The sequence below is a fragment of the Echiichthys vipera genome (genome assembly GCF_963691815.1).
Source record: "Echiichthys vipera genome assembly, chromosome: 2".
NCBI lineage: Eukaryota > Metazoa > Chordata > Actinopteri > Perciformes > Trachinidae > Echiichthys > Echiichthys vipera.
In genome coordinates, this window is record NC_139827.1 from 18485259 (window position 1) to 18508587 (window position 23329).

Consider the following 23329-nt stretch of genomic DNA (forward strand, 5'->3'; position numbering starts at 1 on the left):
ATTCATGTCTTTTCTGTCACTCTGTTGCCGTTTCCACTTACATATTGATATCCCGAGGCAACCTTTCACCTCGACGAGAAATATCGTCACATTTTAATATCGCTAGATCTCTTGGGACGATAGCTTGTCACACCCCTAGCATATTATAAACTTGTTTTTTTTTGCCTTGGACTACATAAAGCTGTATAGGTGTATCATGATATTGTGTAGACACCATGGACAATATTTCTCCTCACATACTTTCCTCATCATCTCCAGGTGCCACAACTCAACAGGAGACCTAAAGCGCCTTGACCCCTCTCTCTCCCTGTCTCCCTCCTCCTCATCTTTACTCGGTGACGCTCAGCCTCAGGGCTTCCGCCGACGGGCCAGCACCTTCAGCCATCCTCCCACCCCTTCCTCAGCAGAATACTCAACAGTGCACACACTAACTCACACACCTCAGGACCCTACTGCAGCTACCAAGCCCAAGCTCGTACGACACTACTCTGTCAGCACCGACACTCCACACCAGAGCAAGTAAGGAGTGTGAGTGCGAGTGCGAGTAGTAAAATGTTGTTTTTAATCACAGGCTTTATTGCATAAATAACGTGTATGCTCTTTCTGGGTCAACAACTGAAAGAGATTTATACCCATGCATCAATGGTGATGATCCGGAATATGCATGTGATGGCAGTCTCATGGGGGGGGGGTGTAATACATGGGTTTCCTTTATGACACCAGGGGGATTCTGTGTCAAAGGGAAATAAGACAGAGTAGATCATCTATATATAACTACTTATTGGAGTAAACAGCCAGTTTAATGCATGGAGCGTTTGAGTTCCTGTCAGAAAAGTGATGCTTCGTCTCTTAAAATATTGACCATCAACTTTGATTCCTCTGCTCTTCAACCAAAACTCAGCTTCTTCGTCCTTATTTGTCTTTGCAGTAAATCTCTTGACAATTGAGCTTGTAGTTTAAAAGACCTCTGTTGCCTGCTCCTCATCTCTGCTTGAGGCTATTAGCTTGAAGCAGCAATAGCTGCATTGCATTATGGGTACTGTAGGCAGAATGTGTGAAACAAAAAAGACAATATCTTTGGGTCGGCCTTATTGATTTTTATGTTTTTTTGTGTAACTGTCCATCATTAGTTAGAGAATACATAATACTAAATCACTGCAGTTCTAGCTTTAATGTTGTCATTTAAACCAGGAAAAGACAATATTTACAGACTATAATAATATTATTTCCATGAGTTTGTGATGATCAACCAAATCATAAGCCAAGGAGGCAAATTTTCAGTTTAGCGCTATGTTAACATGAATGGGCATATAATAAGGCAATCATGCCACATTGAATGTTATCGGACCAAGTCTGATAGTGAAACAAGTTAATTTTGCAGAGGTTGTGACTATCAAAACAATTATCCACCGCTTTACAGCTGCAATATGTTGTAATGTTCTGATACCGATACCCGTATCGTAAATGCCTTCGATACTCTCTAAAATGCTGACAGTCATATTGGAGAGTATGCAATTCTGCACCAATCCGATACCATGTAATTTAGCCCAGAAATAAATCTACTTTAAAGTAATTTATATATGCTATTTTTCCACCATGACTCCTTGTCAAACTAGAAAATAAATCTATGGTGCTGACTGGCTTATTGTCCGTCACCCCACAGCGCTCATTGGCTCCTTTATTTTTACGGTCAAGAAACTGTAGTTTCATGTCACCATGCCAGACGATTCAGTCCAGTTAGTGGAGTGGGCAGATTCAGGTCTGGACCCGGGCAAGTATCTCATAGTTCTACCTTCAAAAAAACGTTTTTCTTTTACCCTGCTTTTTCTCTTCACCCCTTTTTCAGTTCTCATACCTTTTTCAGTTCTGTTTGACTTTCTTTGCTCTCTCTTTCTCTTTTGGCACTGCTTCTCAGACATGTCCCAACTGACTCCACCCTTCCTCCTGTTCCTCCCTGCCCTTCATCTCCCTCTCCTCTCATCCTTCATCATCCTACCTCACCCTCTTCTGGAGCACGACTCAGTAAAAGACGGTGAGACTCTTGCTTTTGTTTCAGTTTAATTCATGCAGTACCTCTTTTCTCTGTTTTTTGTGCACTTATTAACTGTCAAATCCTTGACCTTTATTTCCCTGTTATTATGTAAAGCCCTGTTCAGGCAGAGAAAACATGTTACACATTGGTTGACAGCTTGAAAAGAGATCCATACTGCCTCTTTTCAAAGTTGCACTATTTTCCGCTTTTTTCAATTCAGTACTTCAGTTTAAAACAATGTATCAAAATCCACGGGCCTCTCTGTGTGAACAGGGTTCCTCTTTTCATCTGTTTTCTGCCTCCTTTTTTCACCTCCATCTCAGTCATCTGGGTGGTCTGCGTGCTCGTCTCCACTCCTCCTCCTCTGTCCCTAATTTTTTGAAATTTCCATTTCTGGCCCCTGTCCAAGAACATGATTGTCCTGAGACAAAGAGCAGGTACACACACCTACACCACACCATAGTCACATCATGTTAGTGTGTCAAGCAAAGTTACAATGTTTGCTCATTCTTTCATGGATGACATAAACTAATTTAATGTCTCAATTTTTTGATATACAGTATAAACGTGTGTATATTGTATCAACTACGACCTACTGCATTTTTAGCAGGGTATATTATGTAACCATTGTGTGTGTGCTTATTTGTGTTTTAGTGATGTAGCAGCTCTGTCTACACCAAGTGCAGCTTGTGGGACAGGTGAAAGCCCTCTGCGCAGCCACCGACACTCATGGAGGCAGCAGATCTTCCTACGGGTTGCTACACCTCAGAAAAACACGGAAACCAATGGTAAGAATGCACACACTCGCAAGTCACACCATTAACTCAAATCAAAGCTCCCCATAGGGACTAATGATTGGCCCTTCTAGTAAGACACTGACATTGTCTTACTTATTTATCAGTCCTTAAGAAAGTTTAAAGTCACCTGGCGACTTGGTAGGTTGGAAAAGAAAAGTGTCTTCCTTATAAAAGCAACCGTTACCTTGGATTAAATCTGATTAAGTCCCCACAGAGTATTTTATTTATTTATTTATTTTCTTACTTAAGAAGGCAATCATGCTACCATATCATTTGAATACACTAGAGGGTCAGAGAACATGTGTCTGTGTTTATAGTGGGATCATACTGAGTTCCTGTGTTAGCAAGATGACAGAAATTTGTATGTAAAAACACAGCTGCTATTTACGGGCAAGAAAGAGGGATGTACCACAAGTTGTCTCACAGAATAACAGCAAGCATGAGATTTAACTGTGGAATTGCATGATATGCTTCTATTCAGGGTTTTAAGGCCTGCAACCATAGTAAAATACATTCAGAGGACAAGATCCCACGTTTGTCTTTAACTGCAGAATTACAACAATTTTAAATAGGTAACACTTAACTATAGCCTACAAAGGAGGCTGAATCAAATGAAAAAATAAATAAATAAATAAACCAGCAACAATAACGTTAAGAAAGAACTGTGGAAAGCTGTGGCCGCAGGCATTATGTTTTCAGGTCTTCCGTCCGCCTGTCCCATTCTTGAGAACGAGATACCTCAGGAAACCTTGGAGTAATGTTCCTCAAATTTGGTCTGGACAGTTTGGATGTAGACTGCAACTTGACTTGGTGGAGCCATACAACCGCAAGGCCATAACTAGTGCACTGTAGATTATGATATTTGCTTTTCATCTCAAAAAGAATCACCTCAAATCCTAGAATCTCTAAATGTGTGTGTGTGTGTGTGTGTGTATTTAAGGCAATACGCTTGCAATTTACCATGAATAAGTTTACTATTTAAACAATTCAAAGTAGTGTATGCGATTCTACCGCATAGTCTTCCTGTTTGTCTTCCTGTTTGTTCGTCACTATGGAATATGGATAGAGAATGGAGATTTTGCCTCGATAATTGTTTGTAATTGAGTAACTTGAGTTACTCGATTAATTGTTTTAGCCCTACATGTTTGTGTGCATAGAGGGGTTTGGCAGATGAGATCTTCACACTTGACTTATATTGCGGGCTCCAGTTGTAAACTTCAACATGTCTTCTAAAGAATAAGGACGTTCCAGGTCAATACGCTTATGTAAACACACATGAAAGATGATGTTTATGTAAATACAGGCATGCTTAACATCCTACCAAAGTAAGAGCATGAGCAAGACACCTCACATGTACTTCATTACCTGTGTTGTTTTAAAACAGCCATACTAGGTCCAGAAGTGTAGAGAGTGGTGCAGTGACAAAGCCTTTCCACTCTGTGTCACTCTTTCATTTAACGTCATGGTACATGTGTAATTAGAAAAAGGAAAGGGATAAGAATAACTCACTTTAATAGAGCTTTTTCTTACTTGACTGTTATCTATTATGTTAAGTGATCCTTAATACACTGGTAGTCATGTCCATTCAAGCATTTTTTATTTTGGTGGGCTGTGGGATTTTATCTACTGAGAAGTGACAACCCAACCACTAGTTTTGGCCAGAAAGGCACCCACTGCTAATTTCCTTTTCTCTTGACATCCCAGTGTAGATATGCATAAAACACATTAACGTGATAAAGTCAATGTAAATATGTCAATGTTTATTTTTCTGTTGTGTGAAATCTGTTCTCCAAAACACCTGTGCGGAGGGAAAATAGATTAAAATATATAAAGCATACAGTATGGCAAGAAAAGCTGATCGAACTCAGTCCCACTCTGAGTGTCTAAACTTAAGACTAAAACAAAGAATCATATTTCTCAATTGTTTTCGCACTGTGATTGATTGGTATGTATATGAGTTGTTGTGGCGCCTTGTGATCGATTTGTAGCTTTGAATACTGCATTACTGAAAAAGCTTTCATTGCTCTGACTCGGTCTGAATCAGTTGATATTGTCTGTCATAGGGCTCATGTTTTACACTGAAGGCTGATCTGAAATTGTGTGTATAGGCTTAAATGCCTCAGGTAAGGGAGGAAAAATCAAACTTGGCCTGCTGGAGATTTATAGCCCTGTCAAATATTTAACAAGAAGAAAGGCCTGTCTGTCTGTCTATCTGTGCAGTTGTGCAGACGTGGGAATGATGCATGTGCTTGCATGTCATCAGATCCTGTGTTTTGATAATTACATGCATTGTGTGTGTGTGTGTGTGTGTGTGTGTGTGTGTGTGTGTGTGTGTGTGTGTGTGTGTGTGTGTGTGTGTGTGTGTGTGTGTGTGTGTGTGTGTGTGTGTGTGTGTGTGTGTGTGTGTGTGTGTGTGTGTGTGTGTGTGTGTGTGTGTGTGTGTGTGTGTGTGTGTGTGTGTGTGTGTGTGTGTGTGTGTGTGTGTGTGTGTGTGTGTGTGTGTGTGTGTGTGTGTGTGTGTGTGTGTGTGTGTGTGTGTGTGTGTGTGTGTGTGTGTGTGTGTGTGTCCACCATACCTTCTGTTTAAATAAAAGAGTTTCAATCGCATGCATTAAACCTGCCTGAAAGTAAGTATGGTTGCACACATTACTTTCACATTGATTCATCAGATTTATTTTTTTCAATCAATCATTTATAAAATGATCTATATAAAATAATATTATACAATTAAGCTGAGATTCCAGGATGACCTCTTCAAATGTCTTGCTTCGTCTGACCAACAGTAAAAAAAGAAACTGAGAAAAATCCTCACATTTGAAAAGCTGTTTTATTTTTTGCATATACCTAAATCAGTTAGCAAAAATGTTGTTGGTAGATTTTCTGTCGATCGGTTACATTTATTTATTTATTTTTCTTCGATGAATTGACTAATTGTTTTGTCTGTGAAATCTGTCTGAAAAATTTGGAAGATTCAAGTTTCATCATCGATCACCAGTGAAGCCTTTAAAGGGGGTTGTTGTTGTCCTGTAGTTTCCTTATGAACAGTCCAATGATGTGGTATTCAGTTTTGCCACATTTTTTTAAGTGGCATCTCTGGATTTTTGTCACTTTTGATTTCTGTTCTTACAGAAAACAGAATTGTTTTAGACGGAGGAACAACAGAGTCACACAGCAGCCATACTTAATTATAATTTATTGGAATCACAATTACACACTTTATAGTATAATGCAACTGAATAAAATAAACCTGAAGTAAAAAATGCAATAATGAAGCAGGTAATATAATTCTATTGATGCTGTGTAAGAGTTAGTGTAATAAAGGTCAGTACTTTATGTACTATCCCCAGAGAAGAAATGTTAAGGTGAGATAAAGAGTCAGAAAAAAAGGACTGACTTGTGTAGTTTAAATTTAAGTTGTCTTTTTCCAGGAAAATTAGATAAATCACAAATGCACAGCATCTTGGAAAATATTAACTTTGAAGTACTGTAATTGAATTACACTTACAAAGACAGCTGTACAAATTATTGATTCATGTGTTCCCTTCTGCACACACCGCTCTGCATTATGTGTTTGGATCTAATGATTGCAACAGGAATGTGGGACCAATGTGACCTTTTTATCCACCTTCCCACTGAAAATGCTGCTCAGAAGGGATAAGTGAGGTTTAGGCATGTCATTGGGCACTAAGTTTCCCTTTCAAATGAAACTGGTAAACAAAACTTCAGACATTTCTCCTCATCATTTATGAAATCTGCACCTGAAGTTTATTTAGTCAGTCAACTGCCATGAAGTGAAAGAAAAACGGTGCCTTTAGCAGGTCAGTGTGATGGGCTTTGTGCTGGCTGAATGCAATGCTAAGTCGGGTTGAGTTGGGCGTGTCTTTATGTGTGTGCTTACACGCGTGCGTGCGTGCGTGTGGTGTGTCTCAAGGTCATGTTGACAGTCCACACACAGACAGCGCCAGAGGAAAGCGCCAGCCTTGTTGACCCACTTTGCATGTTATGTGTTTGTTCTGGGACATGATTCTGCTGAAGTATTTGCTCAGGGAGTGGATCTTGCCACTTTGTGCAAATGTTTGTGTGTATGTGTGTGTGTGTGTGGGGGGGGGGGTTAAGACATAGTTTAAGCATTAAGTTTAAGGCGTATACAGTACGGTAGCTTTTATGGTCAAGGTTAGGATAAGGGGCAGTTCACTAGGAAATAAAGTGTGTGTGTGTGTGTGTGTGTGTGTGTGTGTGTGTGTGTGTGTGTGTGTGTGTGTGTGTGTGTGTGTGTGTGTGTGTGTGTGTGTGTGTGTGTGTGTGTGTGTGTGTGTGTGTGTGTGTGTGTGTGTGTGTGTGTGTGTGTGTGTGTGTGTGTGTGTGTGTGTGTGTGTGTGTGTGTGTGTGTGTGTGTGTGTGTGTGTGTGTGTGTGTGTGTGTGTGTGTGTGTGTGTGTGTGTGTGTGTGTGTGTGTGTGTGTGTGTGTGTGTGTGTGTGTGTGTGTGTGTGATTTTCACACCTGAAAGCTTATTCTCCGGCTTTGTTCTACTGAAGTAAAGTAGGAGTCTATATGTTTGTCTAAAAAATAGGAGAGTCGCTGTCTGAGTGTGTCACACTTTTAACTTAAGAGCCATTTGTTTGTATAGAGACTGCTGGTTTCAACACGTCTCAGAAAGTCTCGCTGACACAGACAGACATGAATGTAAACCTCACCTGGCACAAAGAACCCTATTGTCATTGTTTGTGTCTGTGACCAAATTGAATCGCAATGTTCCTACCAACTGAAAGAGAAGTGATATCTTGGTAGTTGTTATGTCCTTCCTCTAAACAACACAGGGTATTTTGAGGTTTGGGATCCACCCTGTACTTTGGGGTGGAGTCACACAAACTTTTTTTTTTACTCTGTGTGTGTGCGCTGCACTTGACTGTGTCAAATATATCTATGTTTAGAATTTTTTCATTTTATTTTGCTTGAGTGTCCAAGAGACTGTTGCAGAATGACTTGACTTGGGTTTTTTGACTTTGGGTCAATCCAATCCAATCCTTTCTCCTAACAAGCATGTGCTGTTAGCAATTCAAATTTCTATAATTTCATCACACTGTTACCTCTTTTATTTCTTTACTGTATCCTACTGCTGCAATAGACACCTAATGTAGAGTGATCTGATCTAACCTAACATCATACAATCTGATATGTCTTTCAGAGCGGGGGGATCCCTGTCTAGAGGGGGGCAGGGTGTGCGTGGGCCAGGTGGGAGTTGGAGGAAGTGGGGACTTGTCCATAAAGGTGGTCCCTGAGGAGAGGACGAAAAAGAGCAAAGAGGAGCTGAGGGAGCTCTGGAGGAAGGCTATCCTGCAGCAGATCCTACTGCAGAGGATGGAGAGGGAGAACCAGAAACTGCAGGGTGAGTTGGATCGATTAAGGGGAAACATACACAAGGAGCCTGCATAGCCTTTTTTGTAATTTATTCACATGACCATAAACAAAAAAATCTTGTTATATCTGTGCTCACATCCTCAAATATGTACTAAACAGACAAGTGAATCTATGCTTCACTACAAAGATCAGTATAATCTCTCTTAATCAGCTGATTAGCAGGAATGGTCTGCAGATTTTTTTACAGCTCACTGCAGATAAATACATATTTTTTTACACAGGCGTTTAGTTGACCTGTATGCACCAGGTCAACTAGAGGCCTTGGTCTTAATTCTGTATTGTGGTTTTTTTTTCATGATGTATTGTGTTCCTTCTGTGTTTGCCCTGTATGTTGCATTATGCCCTTTTAAAGCACTTTGTGACTTATGTCTGAGAAGTGCTATACAAATACATGTTACTTTCTTACTTTACATTAACACAGACATTGCTGTGTACAGTTTTGCAGTGAAAGTGACTTTTTGATAGCGCTGTACATGTGACAGCCAATGTGTCCTGTCAAAGGGAATTAAAGACTTGAATGTTTGCCAGGTTTTTGAAGCCGAGAATGGTAGCTAGATGCTACAGTAGCTAGATAATACAGACTTACTTATAGTTTAATTTGATGTCTGTCTATGTTTGTCTGTCTAGGTTTTTTTCCTAGAAGAAAAATATACAAGTCTTTCTTAAATCCCTCTTTGGAAAAATGCTTCTCCACATGTGCACAAACACAGGCACAGGTTAGGTAATGAGGTACACACCATTTTTTTTAATTATGATTTAGACCTGTCACAAGGAACATGTTATAATGTGTGTGTTATGTAAGGGTGTGCCAAGTGCACTACCTCTTTCCTGACCCAGTTGGCACATGTCAACACACACTTAGCTACGCACCACACCCCTAACTACCTGCCCTGTATACAAACCATTAATACACACACACACAAACACACAGCACTTCATCCATCAAATGAATAGCAATGCCTTCATAACAGGGTGTGGATGGAGAGAATGTGGGTCAATATTGATAAAAGAAAAACAAGTCCAGGCAGCTATTTCACACACACACACACACACACACACACACACACACACACTCGCCATACTCTTACTATACACACCTAAATACTGCAGTGTGTGGTGGTGGAGTTAAATTGTGTTTTATTCCCAACACAGGGTGCGCTCCACCTTTTATCCGTTATTTGTCTGGGTGGAGCTCAACTCCCTGTCCTCTATTCTATCTGTTTATCTCTCACACTGCTGCCTGTTTTGTGGGTCATCTCCGAAGGTGTGTGTGTATCTTTGTCAGGTCCAGGGTGGGGTATCCTATCTTGTTGTGTATTATCATGGGCGGAGTGTTCCGGTGACAGAATGGGAGAGAAGCAAGAGGAGAGGTCGGAGAGTCCTGATGGACCAGACTCTGCGCCCTACAGACAGCTGATAAGACAGAGAGCAGAGCCGCAACCTCTACAGCAGCATCTATTCTTACTCAGGGTGTGTCGGCTATCTGCTGCCACCAAGTTTTCTGCTTTTATTATACAGACTACTCCTTCCAGATCACTCCCGCCACTTCTCTGTTTTTGATTACTGAGACCTTTTAGTTTCATTTAATTTCACACCTCTTTTTTTTATGTGTTTATCCTGGATTTTAGTGTGAGTTATATGTGGGAATGTTGATAATTAATCCCTAAACCATTTAACTGACAGATTTCTAAAAAAAATTCTTGCATGGTACAAGAAAAAATAGGCTATACAATCTTACATGAATTCCTCCTGTTGACTGCACAACTAATTTCGCCTGTTTCCTGGAAGGTGTCAGTGCAGGGTATAACAGGAAAGGCACTACTGTCTCTTTCCTGTCTCATAGTGATGATGTCACCCTCCCCAGCTCTGCCAAGTTGCAGCTGGTCACTGGGTGGACACCACACATGAGCAAAAAGGGTGGGGGAATCCACAAGGGGAAGAGGGAGAGTGGCTGAACTGACGAGACAAATTTGGGATTGAATAGAAAGAGTTTAGTGTCGGAAGAAATAGGGAAGAAAAGAATGGCCATGGGTTAAGAGATTAGGGAGGAAAAGAGAGGAAGGGTGTTGTCAGAAAGAGAGAAACAGATGAGGGGCGCTGGATGTGACCTCACCTTCTTTGATCACTGGTGTCAACATGTTGCAACAGAATCTTGCAACAGTTTGTGTCTTTCTGTCTAGTTTGTACACTGTGTTAATCTGAAAGTCACAAATGTGCTCATGCAAAACAAAAAAATATCTTATTATAACACAGCAGTGCGGTGTGTTATAATATGTCCCCCTGTCCAAAGGATCTGGTATCCCTTGATTTAGTCTGTTTGTGGATTATGTTCAAACTTCCAAACAACGTTACAATGTGATTAGATCCAATAAAACTAGTGTTTCACCCTCTAAGCCCAAAACTGCAGACATGACAAGTAGCTTCACCTAGCTGGTAAAACCTAGTGGAGCGTTAAGCAGCTAAAGAGCCAGATATTTCCCTGGCCAGAAACATGACTCAAAATAAATGATAATTTGCCTCTGTATCATCCAGCAGTTACAGAGCTAACAAGTCGGGTACATCAGCTACAAAAAGGTAGTGATGTTTAAAATGTGTTTATCCTGGATCTGTGTTCACAACTTGGTTCCACTGTCCTAAAGTGGTAGAAGAAAAAAAAAATGCAATTGCAGGTTTGAAAGAAAACAGTGAAAAGTCCAATATGGTGCTAAAACTGCAGCACTGCTCCTGCAGCTATTTTTCACAAATTCTACGCTGACTGACTGTTTGCCTCCAATACTTGGAAAGGTTTTCTGTTCTCAGAGTATGTAACATGCTTATTTGATTCATTACCACATGTCTAAAATCTCCTGTGATTATTTTGTCTTTTGTGATCAATTCAGTCCCTTGACAATGACAGCCTCTTTCATGATATACAAAAACAAATGGAAGTAAAACCAAAAGAACAACACAATATGTGCAGGGCTTTGTGCTTTGTGAAGACTCACCTGGCCGAGCGTTGTTTTTGTCACATTATTGACAGTATTATGTATTTTTTGTGTATTTATGTTGGTAGCCTCAGAGAGTGATCTGCAGAACAAACGTCTAAAGTTGGACTACGAGGAAATCACTCCGTGTCTGAAGGAGGTCACTCTGGTCTGGGAGAAGATGCTTGGAACTCCTGTGAGGGCAAAGGTCAAATTTGACACAGAGACCATACACGCTGCTGTTGGACAAGGTACATTTGGCTCCACTAATACATATATCAGTGCTTCCTTTTTTTTAGAACAATATTGACCAAAGCTTAATGTATAAAAGCTGAACTGAAAATATGTAGTGTTTCTCATAATGTATCTTTTCTCCTTATCAGCCCGTTTCCCAAATATAGCAAAACAAAAGAGCAAAAATTCTATTCAATTCAGCATTTGTGTGTACAGTACCATGTAAGTGTATTTAGGTGTATGGTATATTTAGAATACCTTTGTCACTATATTTTCTCAACTATAGAACATTTGTATTCCGAGGCATAAGCTCAGCTGGACTGTGTACCGTAATACGCTGCACATCAGCTGTTTGGGTCAGACTTTCAGCAGTGTATGAAAGTGACAACAAATACAATATCTTTTTTTAGGTGGCTAAAATACATTTAGCACCTGCCCCCATCCAGAACAGTACTCTGCTTGCATTCCATGTCTATCCCTTTTGCTATGCATTTAGAATATTTGCCTACAAATATGTGTTCCTAAGGTCAAGAATGAATCTCTACACTTGAGGGAAAATACTGTTGAACATTGTGTCCCTGCACTGTTTAGAAACTTTTTCTATGGGCTAATTAACTTGTCTCTGTCTGTTAGTATTTTTATGGACAAGTTAAGGCTCTGCACAGACCTGAACAGCTGTCAGTGACAGCATGTTAGCATGTTATTCCACCTTTGCACTACCCCGCCTTCATCCTTCTTCATCTCTTATCATCTCCGACAGGTGTCCCAAGGCAACATCGAGGCGAGATCTGGAAGTTTCTGTCTGAACAATACCTGCTCAGGCAGACCGTCCCATCCCGACCCCCTGCTAATCACACTCCGTACAAAGAGTTGCTGAAACAGCTCACCTCGCAGCAACACGCCATCCTCATCGATCTGGGTAACTCAGACGCACAGAAAATATTTACTTACTGGCGTTTTTAGTTGCTTAAATTTGGAAGTATTCTGCAATATGGAAAGAACACCGTCACACAAATGTACACATGGCTTAAAACACAAATGTACACAGGGCTTAAAACACAAATGTACACAGGGCTTAAAACACAAATGTAGACGGCTTAAAGGCTTCTGAGGCGCCATGCCTGATTCCAGGCATAGAGCATTTTTAAATTCATATAATAGTTCTGTTCAATACATTGTCCACATTTCCAACTCCAACTCCAACAATCTCCAACTTTTCAGGCTCACAAATCGTTTATGGCTTTAACCCCTGTGTACTACACAAAAACAACACTCACATTTTAGACAGTGTAAAGTGTTTAATCCAGGTCCCTTAAATTAAAATAATTGTAGATCTAATTGTCCCTACTGGTTTTCTGTCATTCTTTGACAAGTATGATCTTTAAAAAAAAAAAAAAGGTAGTAAATTACCTTCTTGTGATCTTTCATTAAGTTTGGTGAACTCTGGAGAAACCCTGCACGGAGTACATTTCAGTGTCTCAAACCTCATTTTAACGCTTTCACCTTCAAATGTACCCAACACCTCCCACCCAAAAACCCACACACACACACACTCCACCCACATAACACCCACATACATATGTACACACATCCACCCATACATCCATCTATGTAGCACTTAACATCTCCTGTTTTTGCTGTTGACCCTGTGTCTTTCATCTATCATGTTATTCACTGGGTGCGGAGGGAGGTAACGGCATTTACACTGACGGTTTGCTAATTTAAAGGTGTTATGTTCTGTAGGATAAAAGCGTTTAAAGTGTTTATGATACTGAAGCAGCAAAGAGGGTTGCAGGCAGAAAATGCACAGCACCTAAAGTCCGTCTACTTCCGTAAACATGCAAATGTGCAGTTCACAAGTTAACATAAGTTAGGCAAGAGGATGAAGGTAAAAAATGTAGGCTTGTAAAGTTTAGCACTCCCACACCTTACATTCAGACCCACACACACCCTTTCCGCAGGCAGGGGAGGGAGTTGTGGCATTATGTTCACAATCTTGAAGCCCCCACATCACATTCAAAGCATACACTCTCACAGGGATGGTTGTTGTCTTCTCTAAAGCCTTACTGTCACCCACTGTAAGTCAAGAAGTTCCAACACACATACCTGCCAATTACCAGCCCGTCCACATGTTCTTTTACAGATCCCAGGACATTATGCTGTCATGTTTGAAAGGCACATGTTCCGTCAGCCGCTACATGTTAAGCTTCTGAAGAGGGTATGCTGTCTTTGTTTAAAGCTGGGTGTTTTCATCAACATATTTGTAAGCGTGGAAAGTTGGAATGGGTCGGCACATGCTCCTTTTTATACATCAACAGCAAAGTGTTAAGTCTAGCATCCTTAGGACACATTTAGCAGAGTTTGTATGCTTATTTCAAGCACATGAACACACCCAGGGGCTTTGGCCTCTTGTGGATAGCTAGTTCACACAGATTCCAGACAAATTTCAGTCAAAATCAAATAAATCCAACTTAATTAGCGGTTTTATCAGGTTGATCTCAAACATCAAATAGGCACTTTGTCTGGTGCAGCATTTAATACTCAATACAACCAGTGCAGATGTTTTTGCAATATAGATCATATCTCGTTCTTTTCTTCTGTCACAGGTCGCACTTTTCCCACTCATCCATATTTCCAAGCTCAGCTGGGGGCAGGACAGCTGTCTCTGTATAATTTACTGAAAGCCTACTCACTGCTGGACCCAGAGGTATGATTGGATTATCTTTGAGTATTCTTTCTTTCACTTTCTTTTTGAGTGTCTCTCTCCCTCTCCCTCGATGATGGACTCAATGGAACTGTCAACTGTCTTTACGGCTTAAACCTTTTTCCCCTTTCCTTCTATAGGTAGATGTCAAGTTTGTTATTGTTATTCCTGCAGGTAGGCTACTGCCAGGGCTTGTCCTTCATTGCGGGAGTGCTGCTGTTACATATGGGTGAAGAGGATGCCTTCAACATGCTCAAATTTCTAATGTATGACGTGGGGCTCCGCAAACAGTACCGGCCTGACATGATCATCCTGCAGGTAAAATGCACACACTGAGTCTCTTTGTCCCACATAGCACACATTTACAGAATCTGACACTGTCTGCCCCCTACATGATCATTTTTTCTCTGATACTTGTGTGTATACGTAGTTATGATATAATGAAATTTCTTTTATTTTCTTATCCCTCCTTTTTTCTTCTCAGAATTACAGCGATCAGGTTACATTTTCATATTTAACAAAGTGAAACCCTTGGTTTGGTTAAGGTCGGACTAGATTTGTACTTGATGCAAGCAGTATTGGGAGTCCGGCCATAGATACCCATGGTGTAGCGTTTGAATTATGATGAAGCTTCAGATTTCACCATTTTATAGAACTACTGTAACACTAGACGTACGAACCTACTGTACATGTTTATGCTTTATTGTGCTTGCCTTATATATCTAACAGTTGTGTTTACAATAATTCATTGACTTTGTGAGCGAGAGCAGCAGTGAGAAGTTTCTTCTTTTTTTTTTCTTGCTGTATACTGAGTTTACTTGTTTTGTAATTGTCCCTTTTTCCTTTTTTGTTGTTGTTTTGTTTTTGTCTGCTGTTCTTAGTTTTATGGGTGACTGGCCATGTTTCATATCTGTTTATATTCTTATGTCTTTCTAAAATTCAATAAAATGTTTTTTTATAGAAAAAAGAAAGTTAATGAGAAGTGGAGCTTCACAGATAAGGGGTTTGGGAGAGATTGTTTTTTTTGTGACAGCAGCGCCAATACAATGAGCTGCAGTTTTTTTGATGACATTGTATCTGATGCAATGGTATGGCCCGTTTAAAATATTTTGTTCATTTACAGTCATTGGCAGGGGAAACCAAAAAGTTAATTTTGCACCCTGGGTGCACGTCACATGCATATGATCCAATGCTCTGCCATAACTCCTTAATGTGCAACAAATCCAACGTTTAAGACAATGTATAAAATAACAAAAGCACAATGTGCACATAATATACACTTACACTCAAGCTCCCAGTCTGACCAATAAAAACCCTCTGGTATGTTGTTCCTGTCAGATTCAGATGTACCAGTTGTCGCGGCTGCTCCACGACTACCACAGGGATCTTTACAGCCACCTAGAGCAGCAAGAGATTGGACCCAGCTTATACGCCACCCCCTGGTTTCTTACCGCCTTCGCCTCACACTTTCCCCTCGGCTTTGTGGCCAGAGTCTTCGGTAAGCTTTTAGAGATGTCTATGTCTCTGCACTCATAGATCACACTCTTGTTTTACTTGGTCACCACACTGTTTCTTCGTCCTGAGAAAAAAAGTGCTCCAGTATGAAGAAAGAAGCAGGAATCAACTGTCACAACTCCACAGTCAACTTTTCTTATTAGATATGATGATGATCCTTTGCAATAAAGTCTGGAACAGCAAGGCTCGTACACGCAGACACATTTGAGATAAAGTCTACATGTGTCACGTACAGGCTCTTGTTTTTCTCTGAAATTACCTTTTATCATTTGTGTAAATACCATCACACCCACAGGCCGTTGATATAAAGTAGGTGTCTTTTATTTGTACTTTTTCCCTCTCCCTCATTCCTTTCTTACTGTTTTCATGCCTAATTTCTTACACGGTGCCCAATCAGTGAACCAGACTGTCTGGCTCCTCATGCTCATCTGAGCATAACTCTCTCTCTCTCTCTCTCTCTCTCTCTCTCTCTCTCTCTCTCTCTCTCTCTCTCTCTCTCTCTCTCTCTCTCTCTCTCTCTCTCTCTCTCTCTCTCTCTCTCTCTCTCTCTCTCTCTCTCTCTCTCTCTCTCTCTCTCTCTCTCTCTCTCTCTCTCTTAAAACAGGGTTTCAGTTGTTTGTCTGTGTGTGTGCGTGTGTGCGTGTGCGTGTGCGTGTGTGTGTGTGCGTGTGTGTGTGCGTGTGCGTGTGCGTGTGTGTGTGTGTGTGTGTGTGTGTGTGTGTGTGTGTGTGTGTGTGTGTGTGTGTGTGTGTGTGTGTGTGTGTGTGTGTGTGTGTGTGTGTGTGTGTGTGTGTGTGTGTGTGTGTGTGTGTGTGTGTGTGTGTGTGTGTGTGTGTGTGTGTGTGTGTGTGAGAATCGTCAAAGCACTGAATTCTTTGATATCATACCGTATGTGGGGCTCCACAACACCACTCCCATTCCTTAATCTGTTGTATGATCTCATGCAATCCTGCCAAACCCTTACCCCACCCTGATGCATTCAAAGCACATAAATACACACACCTCCTCCCTCTATGGCCTGTATTTATGTTTGCTTAAACCTTTTTATTGACGTCAATACATCTATCATTTAAAAAAACAAACTCAAAAGACACAAATCAACACAGTAAGCTGTGCTGTGAGAGTCTGTCATTATTTATTTTACTGTTGTCATTTTTCACACCAGGGCTTTTTCTCTTCCTTCGTCGTAGCCTGTTCTGTAGCCTTTTCACTAATTTTTGTCCTCTTTCAGATATGTTGTTCCTGCAGGGGTCAGAGGTCATATTTAAGGTGGCCTTGAGCCTGCTGGGGAGTCACAAGCCTCTGATCCTGCAGCATGAGAGCCTGGAGTCCATAGTGGACTTCATCAAGACCACGCTGCCCAACCTGGGCCTGGTGCAGATGGAGAAAACCATCAACCAGGTAAGGATTAGTACAGTATATATAGTTAAATTTGCAAGAAAAATTAGTTAAATGGTGACAAAGATTAAAGAGGTAGTCCGGGGATTTATTTACTTCCATAAAGTCAGGGGACCCACATTTTAATAAGAGTCTGGTCAATATTGAAGCAGCATGGACTGAAATGTCCAAACTTTTTAGTTTCTGCTATATGTCTCTCGTATAATATGACAACATCTTTCATTAAATATAGAATATCACCAGACTCCATCATAATCAGATCATTTAAAGATCCCATATCGTAAAAAGTCAGATTTCCATTTGGTTTGATTATAAAGCAGGTTGAGGTGTTACCTAAACACTGAAAGTGTGAAGTGTCTTTAAATGAACCGTCAGGACTTCTGCACGGTTGTGATGTCACAGCTATACTATGCATAGATAAGTGCCGCTGCAGTCGTTGGAAGTCTTTTCTAACACCTTGGCCGGTAGCTGTAGCCGCCTTGGCTTGATTGTTACCCCATGTGTATTAATTAATTTGCACTTTCCCTTTTCAAATAAACCTTAAACTAAATTCCCCGGCTGAAATGACAATGCAGAGAGGCCAAGAGCGCAGATGAGGACGATCCATAACCGCTGACCAATCGGAGCAGACTGCTTTTTCTGGAGGTGGTCTGCAGTATGAACCTGAAAATGAGCTTAATATGGGACCTTTAACTTAACATACTCATGCAGTAGGGATTTCTCACCTCCTGTCAACTTTTGGATGATAAATGAATTGGCACAGGTTTGGTAACCTGATCCCGTGTCGTCTCGTATGTCTGTCTGTAAATACTTGTTGTTAGTGAATGTGCTCAAGAAACTATTAAGACGTCCCTCACTTCACTCAACAAATGTTTCATGATCCGATTTTAAAACTCATGCTGGTGAGAAATATAATTGCTTTATGACAAATTAAAGAAATGGAGAATGATATTCTGCTCGAGTGACAGTTGCTAACAGTGGGAGCCGCACGCTCTCCTGGGTGGAGTGTTGTTGAAGTAATTTAACCTTCACCTCATGCGTCAGTGTTTGTGGTGAAGTAAACAGGAAAACTGCCGTATGTCAACAACATCATGCACAAATGTTGAATGACTCCTATAACAGTCATATCAGACTTCCTAGTGTAACATTGTTTTTATGAGTCAGTCTCATGTAAACTGATGTCAACATGGAACCATTAATATGGACAGTAATATAAGTTGTTTGTGGTCTTGAGATTGGAGGAGCCGACGAGAGTTTGTGATGAGTCAAAGGCATGTAGAGAGAGAGAGACATGTTACCAAAGTACTCTATAGTTTAGAAAGTATGCATTTACCATATAATTTGCATAAGATAGTGACGGAGTGTTGAGTCATGCTCTAGCTTGCCGGTACTTTCCCTCAGGTGCCACTTATTCACACTAAGGTTGTCTATATGTTAACTCTGGTGTGACTCATAGTTTCACAACAACAAAAAACTGCGTACTTACAGGATGTTTGGAGCTGTGTATGCAAAACATCTCCATTGTTTCTTTTCTTTAACCGGCACTTAAAGGGATGGTTCCATAATTTTGGCCATCATTCCTTTCAGAAGTGATGACATTGCACTGACCAAGTTAGATTGCTGAGATCTGAGTGCATGGTTACATTGTTACAGCTGCAGATGGAGTCAGAGTTATTAATATTATTACCTTACACATTGATACAGGTCATAGTTGTACAATTAGGAATTGTAACCAACATTTCTGGTTTGCTCCTTTTAGCATTTATTTCTAATAAAGTGCTGAAAAAAATGTCTTTGCCTAATGGTTCAGTGTGTTGGATTTAGTGGCAACTATCAGAAACTTCAGTGATGCATAAACGTGAAAGGTCCGTTCTGGAGCCTGTATCTGCTTTGTCTCTTCTGGGCTACTGTACAAACATGGCAGTGCAAAACGGTGTAAATATGTCCATATGTGGATATTAACAGCGCACTTTAAGGTAATTAAAAAGCACCGATTCTTATTTTCGGATAATTATACACCAATGAAAACATACTTAATAATACTATATTCCATTTCCATTTCTTTGCACTGAAACTTTAATGAACAAATAATGTCCTTTAAAAAAAGGTAAATGAGCAATAAACAAAGGAATCTGAAGTCCAGATACAGGCAGATGCAAACAAGACGGAAGAATTCAGAGCACACTTCCTAAGTGTAATACAAAGCCTTTAATATTGCACAGCTGACACCAACGCATTTCCACTGAAAGGCAAAACCCTGAGAAAGACTTGAAACTTGTTTGAATCCGTTGTTAAACTGCTTGTTTACAGACTATTGTAGCTTTGCCCGTGAAGAAGGGCGTCATTCTTAGATTTCAGCAATTATTTTGGTGAGACAAAAGTGATGGCCAAAGAAAAACCATGAAACAAGTTATAATAAAACAGAATTTTCCTTTTAACATCAGTATTACACAAGCAAAAAAGTCATATTTCAAAAATATTTATATATGTATATATAATATATAAGTATGTATGTATATATATATATGTATGTGTGTATATATACAGTATATGTATATATATATATATATATATATATGTATATATATATGTATGTATATATATATATATGTGTGTGTATATATATATTATATATATATATGTACGTGTATATATATTATATATATATATATATATATATATATATATATATATATATATATATATATATATATATACACACACACACACACACACATATATAAAACTTATTGTTGCTCCTTTTAAGGATTATAAAACCAGGATGTGTCATACAAGTATACACACAATCAGTCAGTAAGTGGAAAACAGGAGAAGTAATGACAACATTGTAAAATGAGGAGGGGAAAACGAGTAGAAAAACAAAGTCTAGTTGACCCCACCCTGTCAGCTTAACCTGTTGAAATTCCTTGCACGACTTTTTCACATTCTTTTAAAAAAATGTTTGTCTTCTGATTTTAAGCCGCAAGTTGCTTAATGAGGGGTTACCAAGGTTTTTTAAAGCATATCAAATCTTCTCTAAATTTGAGCCAGAGTGATATATCCGTCAAGCTGGCATATCACAAACATATCGGTATCTATTGGTATCGGCATATATGTTTTCCAACATGTGCCAAAATAAAAACTTTTTTTACAGAACATTAAATGCAGAAAAGTCTCAGGGTGATGTTGTCATATAGAGACTTATTCTATTTTAATTTATTCTTTAATAGAAAGGTCATCATTAAATTAAACTGAATTTAATATTTATTTGATCCTCATTTATTCTTTATTTTATCCGTGTTCATTACTAGAATTGGCTGACAATAATAATAATATAATAATAGATTATAAGTATCTAAAGTTACATTTCCTTTAATAAAGATAGTTGTTTAGGAAAGCAGCCTTCTGAGTACATTTGTATTGTCATACACAATCCACATAGGAAAGGTCTATTTTCACTCCAGCTCAGTCATTGACTTTGATGGCCGTCATATCGGTAATCTATGAATTTTCCACCTCTAAATCTGGATCAGTCTCATAAATCCCATATCTGTTGGCCCCTACTCTAAATGGAAGGTGTTAGTTAAATATTCCAGCCACATTTTAGTGGTTGGGACAGGAAGTAAAGTTCAGTAATTTTCTTTCAGTATGTGATATATATATATATATATATATTATAATTTTTTTATAGGAAAGAGAGTTTTGTTTTGTAAATGTTTAGTTTCTGAATGTTTATTCAAGAAGGATAAATTTCTAGATATTTAGATTGTTGCTACACATTGTAAACACTTGTGTGTTCATCAGGTTTGTCAGATGGATGTGTCCAAGCAGCTCCAGGCCTACGAGGTGGAGTACCATGTCTTGCAGGATGAGCTGCTGGACACACCCCCAACCCTCAACCAACAGCAGCGAGCCGCACAGCTGGAGAGGACCAATCAGAGCCTCCGACAGCAGAACCTCGACCTACTTGAGGAGCTGCAGGTACACACACACACACACACACACACACACACACACACACACACACACACACACACACACACACAAATGGAGACTAGTTATCTTCATTTCAACCATCACCACTCTCCTCCTCAGGTGTCACATGCTCGTGTCTGCAGCCTGGAGAGTCGAGTGGAGGCTTTGGTCCAGTCGGAGAGCCAGCTGATGGAACACGTTTCTGCTCTGGAGGAGGAGAAGAAGCAGCTCGTGAGCACCGTCACACGCCTCCAGGACCTCCTCACCAGCCTTGGCATACACACCAGCCCTGATGGGCACGCACTCCCCCCACCCTCTGTAAGACAGACAGACACAGCACGGGTGGAAGACAGAAAGGGGCTGGCGGACAGGACTGCAGATTTCCTTCCCCACCCTTTGGTTCTTCCACAGGGTTCATAACTGCACCTTATAATTTTCCAAATGGTAAGGTCAACCGGAGGAGGAGTCGTTTGTGAAAGGCCCAGGAAAAGAAGGTCAATTAGACCAGAGTGAGACTCCCTGGCTTGACTTTTATCCTCTTCCAGGCTCCAGAATGTTTTAATAAAAAGAGAAAATACAGAAGTAGTTGGACCTACAGAGAGGAAAAGAATGGAAATGTAAAAAAAAATGGGGATGAGGTTTAAAGAGAAGGAAAAATAAAGGATGGCCCTCTTGAGTATCATCCCAAAAGTGGCCACTTCCCGCTTTCTAACAAATATAAATCAACGTGATTTAAGCAACAATCCCTAAAGATAGCACTGTCCCGCTGGGGTTCTACTGTAAAACAAAACGGTTACATTTGCACATGAACTTGTATGTATGTTGGTGTCTTGTAATGTCTGTGAGTGTCTTCACTCATCTGTTCATGCTCCTGTGTCTGATGCAACAAGTAAAAATAGCCAAAGAATGTACTTATTAATATAAAGCAAGCTCGAACAAAGAAAATCAGATCCAGGAACAAAATCTTATTGATCAGGCTTACACATAGCAAGAAGTCATACAAAGATGTAATGTTTCCAAAGAAAAAGATTAGAGAAGTGCAACAAGAAAGTGAGATGAAGGCCTGGGTAAGGTGTTTTTTTGTTTTTTTTCTTTCATTGTACAAGTGGATTATGACATGAGCTAAATGACGATGGACTATTTTTTAATTTCTCCACTGTATTTCTGGTCTTTCAAGGTTTCGTTTCCTGTCTATTTTGAACTCTAGTTAAAGAAGCTTGCAGAAAGGGTAACACAATAAATCCAGTCCATTTCGCACCCTGTTCTCTCACCTTTGAATACACATCGATCCATGTGCGTGTAGAAAGGGAAATAGATGCACTTCAGAAATCATTAAAACGTCTTTTCTATTGAGGGGAAGTACAGAAATCTACAGATCAGTTGATTTTGATTACTTCAAAACATACTTCAGTCTGAAACTTCAAACAGGAAACCTCTGCTGTTGAGACAATCTGTCAGCTATGGGTCTTTACTGTATTCAACACAGCCGTGTGTGTGTGTGTGTGTGTGTGTGTGTGTGTGTGTGTGTGTGTGTGTGTGTGTGTGTGTGTGTGTGTGTGTGTGTGTGTGTGTGTGTGTGTGTGTGTGTGTGTGTGTGTGTGTGTGTGTGTGTGTGTGTGTGTGTGTGTGTGTGTGTGTGTGTGTGTGTGTGTGTGTGTGTGTGTGTGTGTGTGTGTGTGTGTGTGCGCGTGTGTGTGCGTGTGTGTGTGCGTGTGTGTGTGTGTGTGTGTGTGTGTGTGTGTGTGCGTGCGTGCGTGCGTGTGTGTGTGACAAATCTGTTGATTTACACTGTAAAGTTATTTTGCTCTTACTCCTTACTCTCATTGCACATATGTATTGTTTTAATTGATTATTGCTGTTAATGTTATCCTCCAAAATACATTTCATATCCTTTCAACACTTCTGTTTGTGTGTGTGTGTTTGCATGCATAGAGGATGGTCTCTTGTGTCAGACTGTCAAAGAAGGTGTAGATTGTATCCCCGCTTGTCCAAACATGTCAGTCACTTGATATAAGGTTATGGAAATATACTGTACACAGTATTTAAAACACAGACATGCATTTGTTACCAGGAACGATTCCTGAGGTTGAGGAAAAGGCATGCTGGGGCAAGTTGTGTCTCTGTTGGTATCCATATACGCGTGTGTACACAACAGAACCCCCCCCCCCCCCCCCTAAAACAATACACAATAAAACAGTATTTGGCATATTTCAAATTAAAAAAGTAGGTTTGTGCATTAAGAAACTTCAGACACATCATATGCTCAGTCCACTGCCAATTGTCCTGTGTTTT

The 23329-nt window shown here is 40.1% G+C and overlaps 1 protein-coding gene across 4 annotated transcripts in view; it reads left to right on the forward strand.

The window, feature by feature from the left end:
• The window catches only part of tbc1d1 (TBC1 (tre-2/USP6, BUB2, cdc16) domain family, member 1), a 48712-nt gene extending 25699 nt beyond the window's left edge, over positions 1-23013 (forward strand). For 2 of the 4 annotated variants that reach the window (XM_083921589.1, XM_083921592.1), the window contains 13 exons: positions 259-519; positions 1916-2032; positions 2356-2469; positions 2687-2820; positions 8016-8216; positions 11301-11462; positions 12206-12364; positions 14052-14152; positions 14324-14467; positions 15488-15647; positions 16896-17065; positions 20867-21043; positions 21158-23013. In XM_083921589.1, the coding sequence (XP_083777715.1) occupies positions 259-519; positions 1916-2032; positions 2356-2469; positions 2687-2820; positions 8016-8216; positions 11301-11462; positions 12206-12364; positions 14052-14152; positions 14324-14467; positions 15488-15647; positions 16896-17065; positions 20867-21043; positions 21158-21457 (2200 nt within the window). In that variant the 3' untranslated portion in view covers positions 21458-23013. The remainder of the gene's footprint in view (positions 1-258; positions 520-1915; positions 2033-2355; positions 2470-2686; positions 2821-8015; positions 8217-11300; positions 11463-12205; positions 12365-14051; positions 14153-14323; positions 14468-15487; positions 15648-16895; positions 17066-20866; positions 21044-21157) is intronic. The other 2 variants (XM_083921590.1, XM_083921591.1) reach the window with 2 other exon arrangements.
• Positions 23014-23329: the final 316 nt, after the last annotated feature.